The sequence below is a fragment of the Camelina sativa genome, chromosome 12 (assembly GCF_000633955.1).
Source record: "Camelina sativa cultivar DH55 chromosome 12, Cs, whole genome shotgun sequence".
In the NCBI taxonomy this organism is placed as follows: domain Eukaryota; kingdom Viridiplantae; phylum Streptophyta; class Magnoliopsida; order Brassicales; family Brassicaceae; genus Camelina; species Camelina sativa.
In genome coordinates, this window is record NC_025696.1 from 30,607,686 (window position 1) to 30,618,406 (window position 10,721).

General features: G+C 36.2%; 1 protein-coding gene across 1 annotated transcript; it reads right to left on the minus strand.

Annotated features, from left to right (window-relative positions):
• LOC104732936 lies at positions 7,878-8,460 on the minus strand. The gene has a single exon (XM_010452540.2). It carries the CDS (start codon positions 8,420-8,422, stop codon positions 7,928-7,930), a length of 495 nt encoding a protein of 164 aa, XP_010450842.1. The 5' UTR covers positions 8,423-8,460; the 3' UTR covers positions 7,878-7,927.

Genomic DNA, 10,721 nt, shown 5'->3' on the forward strand with positions numbered 1-10,721 from the left:
AGCTCTGATACCATGAAGATGTGAGCACAGCGGCTCTTTCAGGTAAAGAACATTACTTTCTTATTTTCCTTAACTTAGGATTGTTACATAGTTTGCCTTATATAGGCATTACATTATTAGGGTTTTTCCCTTGACAGCTCACTACTCATATTACATATCACATGAGTCCAAACATTCAAACCTATTGTTGAGAGGTATACGATCCGTGTAGTCCTTTGTTACTTTCACTTTATTGTCTCTTGTTTCGTCTCTTTGTGCTGGTGCAGATAGCCGTTGAGTGGATTCATCTTTAGTCTGCGTATTGGGCCTATATGCACAACTGGACATATTGGGCCTGACTGTTTTATTCATCTTGGGCTTTTGCAATGGTGAACTGTTGATGGACCGAGATAATGTCTTCTCAGTGACTTCAGTTGTCGGTACCTCTTCGACTCCTTCATTCACTGTTTTACTCTTTTGAATCTGAGATTGAATCTGAGACAATCGCTTTGTGTTCTTACCAGAGGAGATCGGAGCAGTTGTTGATGCTCTGCTAATACTCCCCCGCAAACTCTATGTGGGAGGGAGGACCACACCGAGTTTGTATCGCAGAGAAGTGAACGGTCAAACAGGGAGAGTCTTCGTGAAGATGTTCGTGATCTGATCATGACCAGGTATGTGTCTAACAATTACCGTGCCAAGAGCTACTTTTTCACGAACATAGTGATAGTGATTAGCAAAGTGTTTGCTCTTCTTGTGAAAAGCAGGATTGGCGGTGAGATAAACGGCAGAAAGATTGTCGCAGTACAACTCCGGAGGCGATATTGAGGAATTCCAAGTTCCTTGAGGATATTGCAGATCCACGAGATCTCTGCTGCGGCATCTGACATAGCACGATATTCCGCTTCAGTGGAGCTCCATGAGACAGAGTCTTGTTTATGCGATGACCAGGAGATGAGATTGGTTCCAAGATAAGTGCAATATCCTCCTGTTGAACGACTTGTATCTGCACAACCACCATAGTCACTATCGCTGTAAGCACGTAGTGTATTACTTGTGTTCTTGCGAAAGCTAATTCCCATTGTTATTGTGCCTTTGATGTAGCGAAGTATCCTCTTGAGGAGATAAAAGTCACCAAAGGTTGGAGCATACATCTTCCGACACACAAAGTTAACCGCATACTGAATATCTGGTCTGGTAAGTGTCAGATACTGAAGTTTTCCTGCTAGACTTCTGAAGTATGTAGGGTTTGTAAATGGTTCCTTATGTTTTGCCCTTGCTATTTCAACTTGTTGTGGCAGGGGTGTTGGCTCAGAGGAGCACTCACTCATGGCAGCTGCAACTAGCAGATCTTCTGCATATTTCTGCTGAGAGAGGAACAACTCGGAGGAATGAAAATGTGCTTGAACCCCCAGAAAGTAGTGCATCTGACCAAGGTCTTTCATGCAGAATTGAGTGTTGAGAGCTTCCAGAAATGTAGTCATTGCAGAGGAACTGTTTCCCGTAATAAGCATATCATCGACATAGAGTAGAAGAATGATGATTGCTCCATCTCGTTTGTACACAAAGAGAGATGGATCTGGGATGCTGCAGGTAAATCCAAACTCAAGTAAATATGTGCTGAATTTATCAAACCAGGCTCGAGGAGCCTGTTTTAATCCGTATAGTGATTTGTGCAGGAGACACACATGATCCGGCTTGTCAGGATCAACAAAACCAGCGGGTTGCCTCATATACACCGTCTCAGTAAGATCTCCATGCAAGAAGGCATTTTCTACGTCCATTTGCTTGATGTCCCATTGCATTTTGGTGGCTAAGTCAAGCACAGCTCGCACGGTTGCTGTTCTGACAACGGGGCTATATGTTTCAAGGTAATCAATCCCCTCTTCCTGATTAAATCCTTGTGCCACTAAACGTGCTTTAAGCTTCTGCAATGACCCATCAACATTTAATTTTGTTCGAAAAACCCACTTACGTCCCAATACATTCATATCAGGTTCTTCAGGAACTAAAGACCAGGTGTTAGCTGCTTTGCAATTCCCCATTTCCACTGACATTGCTCCATTCCAACCGGGATGTTTGAGAGCAGCAGCAACAGTCTTAGGTTCCGGATAAGAAACTTTGTGAGTTAACAAAGCATACCGTGGATTGGGTTTTCGTATCCCATCCTTCAGTCTTGTTACCATACCTTGAGTTGGTTGAATCTGAACTACTGCTTGTGTTGTTGTCACAGGTTTTGGCGGAGGAGCTACCTGAGCAGTTGTTGATGATGAGGAGGCGACTGAGGATGTCCCAGTGTCTGATGTAGAAGCAACAGAAACTGAGGAGGAAGTAGATATATGTTCTTCCTGAGCCATAATATCTTGATCAGGAAGTGCAGGAGCGAGAGCTGCAGAGAGAGATCCATTGAGTGTAGGTGTAGAACAAGGAGTTGGAACAACAGAATTAGAGACTGGTGAAGGTAAGACCTGAGACGCGAGAGATGACTTAGTAGTATCCATCCTGACAGAAGAAGGAGAGCTGTTGCCTATAGAAGCAGGATCAGAGCCTGTTGTACACCCAGTACTCTCCTCCATTCTATCAGTGGACACGGCTGGAGTCTGACTTCTCGGAGCAGTTGATGAAGGTGGAAGCGGTGGAAAGTCTTCTGGTGTAAAAAGAGGTTGGTTCTGTTGTTTTACCTCACTTGATGGATCTGATGCTTGTGTTTTGTTGGATTGAGTTTCAGGAAGGCTTTTGTGCCAAGCATTCATGAGGGAGGTATACTGCTGATTGCTAGTGGTTGAAGTTGTTGAGAATGGAAAGACAGCTTCATCAAAGATGACATGTCTACTGATATAGACACGACCTGTTGAAGGAAGTAAGCACCGATATCCTTTATACTTTTCATTATACCCAAGAAAAATGCATTTTAATGATCACGGATCAAACTTTGTCGTGGCATAATCACGGAGTGTTGGGTAGCAAGCACAACCAAAAACCCTTAGAGCTGAGTAGATGGGAGCTTGACCTGTCAAAGCTTCATAAGGGCTGCGATTCTTATCCAAGACTGAGGAAGGTAGGAGATTGATCAAGAAGTTAGCAGTATAGAATGCTTCTACCCATTATTTTTGAGGTACTCTTCCTTGAAATAGCATAGATAATCCTAGTTCCACAATGTGTCTGTGCTTTCTTTCTGCTAATCCATTTTGTTGTGGTGTGTATGGACAGGAAATAAGCTGTTGAATCCCATGCTTCTGCAGGTGAGCTGTAAACTGGTTGCTTGTAAACTCACCACCACCATCACACTGGAAGGTACCAATCTTTTGTTGATACTGATTTTCCACAAGAGCTTGAAAGGTATAAAACGTTTGTAGAAAATCAGATTTAAGCTTGAGAGGATAGAAGCAACAGAACCGGGAATAGTTGTCAATAAAGATTACGTAGTATTTGAACCCTTGAACTGACATTATTGGTGAAGGACCCCATAGATCACAATGAATTCTCTCTAGGGGTCTAGAAGCTACAAAAGATGAAGGGGAAAAAGGTAATCTACTACTCTTCCCAAGTTGACAAGCTTCACAAATCGCCTTGGTACTTTTATTACTGATGCTAATTGCTTTTATTGCAGAAAGATGCTGAAGGGCTTGCAAATGAGGATGCCCCAGTGTCTTATGATATATCATGGTTTTTAGGTGTTTTTAGTCATGATATAAGTCTTAATTATAGAGTCTTTTTGGTGTTTTTAGAGTCTTTTGAGTCTTTATAGGATTTAACATGGATGGGAGCATAATGGAGCTAAATTGGAGGATTTGGAGCTTAATCAAGCATTGAGGCTGAGTTACAAAGTTGGGAGACGAAATTGAGAGAGTGCATCGATCGACACATTGATAGCATCGATCGATGCTAGGCCAAATACGAAATTGGAAGTTTTCCCACAAGTTTTGAAGATTTACAAATCTGCCCCAAAGTTTTCCATATTTGCATCATTGGTCCCTGGACGTGTTTAGGAGTATAAATAGGATTTTTATGGTCATTGTTTAGACCTAAGCTTTATTTTTCCCTGCAACTTTTGAGAGCAAAACCCTGTGAGATTTTTGAGAGCTTTTGGAGAGAAGAATCAAGACTCCTTCAGAGAAGATTCAGAACTCCTTTACTTCTTCTTTAATCTCTTTCTTAATGCAATTTATTCAGAAGATGTTTTGTGTTTCATTGATTATGTCTGAGCATATCATCTTATGCCACACTTCTTCACTCGCAGCTTGCTGTCCGGACGAGAAATAGACTTGATGAGCAGCTCCTCTCTGTATGTTCCCCAGTGTATAGAGTCCATTACTGTAATTTCCCTTTGTTAACAACCCCCTTGTTGCCTTATCATAAATACGCACATCATCATCATCATCAAATTGAAAATGTACAGGGATAATCATTGGTAAGCTTGGACACAGACAATAAGGACTTTGCAATACCAGGACAAACAAGAACATCATTGAGAGGTAAATTACCAGAGGTTGAAGGGAGACTTGCTGATCCAGTGTGAGTGATAGGTAGAAAGCTTCCATCTCCCATCATGACTGACTCATTTCCTTCATAAACCTGAGCTTGTTGTAGGTGATGAGGAGAGTTAGTCACGTGAGTCGTAGCTCCAAAGTCTGACACCCACTCGTTTCCATTGTGATCAGTAACATCAGTAATCCGGAGAGCAGCTAAAACCTGTGGTACGTTGTCAAACTGGTAACTGTTATCAAATCGATGCCAGCATTTTGAAGCTGGATGTCCTGGTTTACCACAGATCTGACAGATTACTTTATTGGTTCCACCAGGTTCTTGGGATATTTGCTGATGGAAGCCTCTTCCCTTTGTTGTGAAGTTATTCCTTCCACGGTTGTTACCATAGCGAGAGTTGCCTCTGCCTCTATTGCTGCTGTAGTAGCCAGACAAAGCAGTAATGGTGTTAAACGCCATGTGAGGGGAAACTTCTGAGCCACTGTTGTAACTTGCAAGACGGTTAGAGTAACTGGTGAGCCTTGAAATCACAGCATCCAAGGTCAGAGAAGGCTGATCGTCCATTGATCCTTCTACTGAGGTTTTCATAGGCTCATATTCCCTTCCAAGACCTTTGAGAGCAGCAAATATCTTCATCTGTTCACTGACCGGACTTCCTATAGAGGCAAGTTGCTCGCAAACCCTCTTTATTTCTTTGAGATACTCATCCATTGACTTATCTAACTTCTCGACAGTCTGAAGCTTGTGTTGTAGTTCAAATAGACGAGAAGCTGATACCTTGTTGAAGTGTTGAGCCAAGGCGGACCAGAGATCTCGAGATGTAATAGTATGAACAACATCTCGCAGAATGTCTTCAGAAAGAGATCCAAGCAGCCAAGCACGGACCACCTGATCTGCACGATGCCAAGCTAGAAAGTCTGGATTTGTAACGTGGCTGACTTGACCATCGATCGCAGGAACATGAATGGAGGCGAGCGGTTGTGGAAAGGCTCCATTAACAAAGCCTAGAAGATTCTGACCAGAGAGAAACGACTCAAACTGTGTTTTCCAGAGTAAATAATTTTTCTCTGTTAGTTGCACAGTAACGCAATTAGAGATATGAAGAGTAGGAGGAGAATAGAGTTGGATTGCTTGATCCATAGCTCTGATACCATGAAGATGTGAGCACAGCGGCTCTTTCAGGTAAAGAACATTACTTTCTTATTTTCCTTAACTTAGGATTGTTACATAGTTTGCCTTATATAGGCATTACATTATTAGGGTTTTTCCCTTGACAGCTCACTACTCATATTACATATCACATGAGTCCAAAAATTCAAACCTATTGTTGAGAGGTATACGATCCGTGTAGTCCTTTGTTACTTTCACTTTATTGTCTCTTGTTTCGTCTCTTTGTGCTGGTGCAGATAGCCGTTGAGTGGATTCATCTTTAGTCTGCGTATTGGGCCTATATGCACAACTGGACATATTGGGCCTGACTGTTTTATTCATCTTGGGCTTTTGCAATGGTGAACTGTTGATGGACCGAGATAATGTCTCCTCAGTGACTTCAGTCGTCGGTACCTCTTCGACTCCTTCATTCACTGTTTTACTCTTTTGAATCTGAGATTGAATCTGAGACAATCGCTTTGTGTTCTTACCAGAGGAGATCGGAGCAGTTGTTGATGCTCTGCTAATACCGCACTGATAGTGTGGAGAATAATTTTATTTCGTTATTTGATTTTATTTGTTAAGATTATAATTATGTTGTATCATTTATTTACATGTTATATAATATAGTATTATATAGTGAGTTTTGAGTTATGTTAAACTACTAATAGGTAGGCCTGGACACTAATACTCGTTACCCATATTTTGGATACTAATACCCGTTACCCACAGCTTTAAGGTCGAGTGAAAAGTATTATAATTATATTACATGTGAGTAGTGATCGAGGATCGAATATTAATTTAATTTTTAATACCAGTCCCATTACCCTTTTTGTTACATGACCCGTAAATATCCGTTAATATTTTGTAATATTATTATTTATTAATAATATATATATATACCCGTTAATATATATATATATATATATATATATATATATATATATATATATATTCTAGATTGTGAAGCTAAGTACCGTTCCATGGCTGATACTACTGATGAGCTTATTTGGCTTAAGGCGTTGCTTTTGGATCTTGGAGTCAAGATATCTCAACCTATCACCATGCATTGTGACAACCAAGCTGCTATTCACATTGCTTCGAATTCTGTGTTTCATGAATGCACCAAACATATAGATGTGGACTGTCACCATATTCCTGAGAAGGTTGAACTTGGGATCATCTCTCCCATCTATATTCAAAGTTCTGATCAACTTGCAGATATCTTCACCAAGGCAACAAATTCAAAGGAATGCAATTTCATTATAAGCAAGCTTGGCTTAGTTGATCTTCACAAACCTAAAATGTGATTGTTATGCTCTTTTTCCCTTGTCCATGGTTATTCCCATTGAGTTTTCCTGGTAAGGTTTTTAATGAGGCAACTCCATTTTAGGCATGATCTCCCTATGCCAAGCTTGAGGGGAAATGTTGGAATAAATAATTATAATATCCCTTTCTCTCTCCTTCATGTAAGATGTCTTGTCTCTCTCCTTCATGCAAGTCATCTTTGTAATAACTAGTTTTTTATTTTTTTCTTCTATATATTTGTATCTCTCTTGTATTCTCAGGACTAAGAGAAATAAGATACAGTTTCTCTCTATTCTCTCTATTCTCTTTTATTCTTCTACTTATATTTCTACACTTTCTTTGCGTAAAACCGGTCAGGCATGGAGACAATCTCGATTCCGTTAACGAATGCTAATGAATTCGGAGTCTGGTAAACTGGATTGATAAAGACATAAAGTCTATGATTAGATACTTTAACTCCCGTTTGGAAGCTTTTACCGCTAAATATATTTTTATGAGATAAGAGTGCATAATTGAAGTTCAAAGTCATGGGTGGTGATGAATGAGTCTTATGGGTCAACCGTTGACTGACAAAGCAAAAGAAATATTGTTTGGAAGAAAATTCTGATATCTTCACTTCTTTATATTTTCGAAGTTCATGTTGTAATTATAAACCAATAAGATAATCAGCACAGCTAACGCATATCAAATGGGGCCATTATTCACGTTTTGTTAAGCAGCTTGCATAGGCTATGACAATGACTACTCCATTCATGTCTGATGCAAATGAATCGTAAGTGGTTGAAATTGGTGGACAAAATGTGATGGAACAATATGTATCTTTCTCTTTTGGCACAATGCTTAAGATGAATAAAAAAAAAAACCACAGCTATAGATGAGATACAAAGATAACTCATAAATCAAATCAATCACAAAGTTATAGAAACTCTTAATAATTAAGATCAATAATCTTTAGAATAAGACCCAAATTTTTTTTTTTTTTTTCTTAAACAAAACCCTAATTCTCCTAAAGAACAAGTCGATGATTGACAACTTTCTTATGAAGTGTCATTGAATATCTCACATATCCCTTTTTCTCGACACATCGATTACTGTTAAAACCGACGAGATCGATGGATGTTCGCACGCCCCGGCCATGGCTACTCCAAGGAGGCAACTGAATCTTCGCACGACCCATCACAACAGTTCCGTTGGATGTTCCAGGATCTCTAAAGGAGAATCCTCTAAGCAATTCTATGTAAAGATACGGTGCGGGAAAATCTAAAGGAATCACCATTCTTTGGTTAACCACAAAGGAATCCTTCACCACTTTTGTCCCGTATTGTTTGGTCTCGTCTATCCATGCCTTGATGAAATAGTAGTTAGGGCCATAGTATGGTTTCAAAACATCTCTTTCATCCATTGCGAATGCTTCAAAGATGTACACTTCTAACTCTGTTTTTACGTCATGATCACGAATCAGGATCTGTTTCGTTTCGGCTCCTTTCTCCAAGTTCATCATCAAGAAAAGTAATATATGATCTGGTGTCTTAGGGTTTGAAAGTAATATATTTATTATATATAAAGGCGTTAACCTTAAGAAAAAAATTATATAGAATTAGTACTTAACAAAAAATAATAAAAATTTCTTTTCGCGAGGCTATTAGCTTTTTTTTTTTGGTTGATTGTCCACAAATATTATTCTATATAGGAAAATTTTTGTGTTCACTTCCCTTATTTACCCCTTTAAATTAAGCAAAAAATATCAAGACAATCAATCTATAAACATATATTAATTAAGCAAAAAATGATATGGCTCATAGAAAGGATATCTATCTATATATATATATATATATATAAAGTTAATATTTCTCTCTTCTCATTCCTCCACATCAGCATCCACCTAAACAATCCTATATTTATTTTTTAATAAAAATTACTATTTTAAATATTCATTCATTACATATTTATTACTTATAATTAATATTAATAAAAATAAATTAAAAACAAATTAAGTAAAATTAACTAAATTTTAAAATAGTAAAAACAATAACAGAAATTTGTTTTATTAAATAATAAAAATAATAACTATCTAAAATGAATTAAGTAACATAAATAAAAAAATTCAAATAGTAAAAATAATACTATGAATTTGTTAGTAATAATGTTATTATTCAAATTTTAACCAAAAAATGATCATATTGCAAAATTTATAATGTGTCAATGAGTTTTAGAATGGAAGTAAGATTGTAATGTATGGTGGAGTAAAAAACCAATATATGTAATTGTATTTATAAAATTCTACACATATAAATAAAGTTGAAGTGGAACATTAGTTTCTACGAAACATATATATACTACAAAGATTTATTATTAAATTTCACTTAACAGAAAATAAAAGATTAATTACTCAACTCAACTTAAAAGTTTTGATAAAAAATAAAGACATTGTAAGGGTCACACTTTTTTTGGGAAAACTATAAAACAGACTTTTGAAAAAAAAAATCCATTAAAAAAAAAAACAAAATCAATGGTCACAAAATAGAGAAAAATTTATATGTAAGCCGTTACAAAAAGCGACATGTGATTTGTGTAGCATATCTCAAAAGACATATTATCAACTAGAACTACAATTGTATAACATGATAAAAAAGTAAAATGTAAAACAAACTTGAGATTTCATCAATTTCATCAAATGCTTTTAACCCAAAACATTGGGAGAAATAATATATTTTAAGTACACTATAATAATATGGAATGAACTCTTCTAGGGAAAAAAGGTCAGTAGATTGTCGACTCTTCTAGTGAGATTCTTAAGTCATTTTTTTTTGTTTACCATGTGATATACTATTGATTTGCCAAGAAAACATTATTGCGATACTATATAGATTAGTAAAATAAGTATGGTTTTTATATAGATTTATATTTTAAACTTCAAATGATTATATTTATATTCAACAATTTTTATTGATAAATAAAAAGTTAAACTAAAATCACTCGCAAATAGATATAACAAGTAAATATTATCTTCAACAATATATATGTTGTATATCACTAGTAAAGTAAGTTTAGTGTTTATATAGATTTATGAGAATTTGTTAAAAATACCCCTTTTGATATACCCCTTTTCAAAAATACCCTCTTTTCTAGCTATTTTTATTTTTGCCTTCTTTTAATTTTTAATGACCATTTTACCCTTACATGAAAATTATTTTATTCAATAAAAAGAAAAACAAAATTTTCCCGCCAAAAAATTTCCGACATATTTTCCCGCCAAAAAATTTTCGAAAAAATTTTCCCGCCAAAAAAATTTTTGTCAAAAAAATTTTGATAAAAAATTTTGATAAAAAATTTCGACAAAAAAATTTTCCCGCCAAAATTTTTCCCGCCAAAAAAAATTTACAAGGTTTTTAAAAGGTTTTATAAGGTTTCTACCTTATAAAAGCCTTATAAACATCTTGTAAAGGCTTTTACAAGATATTTTAAAGAGTTTTAAAAGGTTTTTTAAACAACTTGTAAACGCTTTTACAAGATTTTTGAAAGGTTTTTAAAAGGTTTTAAAAGGTTTTTAAAAGGTTCTCAAATAGTTTTTAAAAAGATTTTTAAAAGGTTTTTAAACATCTTGTAAACGCTTTTATAATGTTTTTAAAAACCTTGTAAAAGTTTTTATAAGATTTTTAAAAGGGCTTTAAAAGGTTTTAAACACCTTGTAAATGCTTTTAAAAAGTTTTTAAAAGCGTTTACAAGGTGTTTAAAAACCTTTTAAAAGCATTTACAAGCTTTTTAAAAGCATTTACAAGCTTTTTAAAAGCATTTACAAG

Coding starts and splice junctions, on each gene's coding strand:
- LOC104732936 (XM_010452540.2), bottom strand. CDS start 8,422: ATGATGAACTTGGAGAAAGGAGCCGAAACGAAACAGATCCTGATTCGT.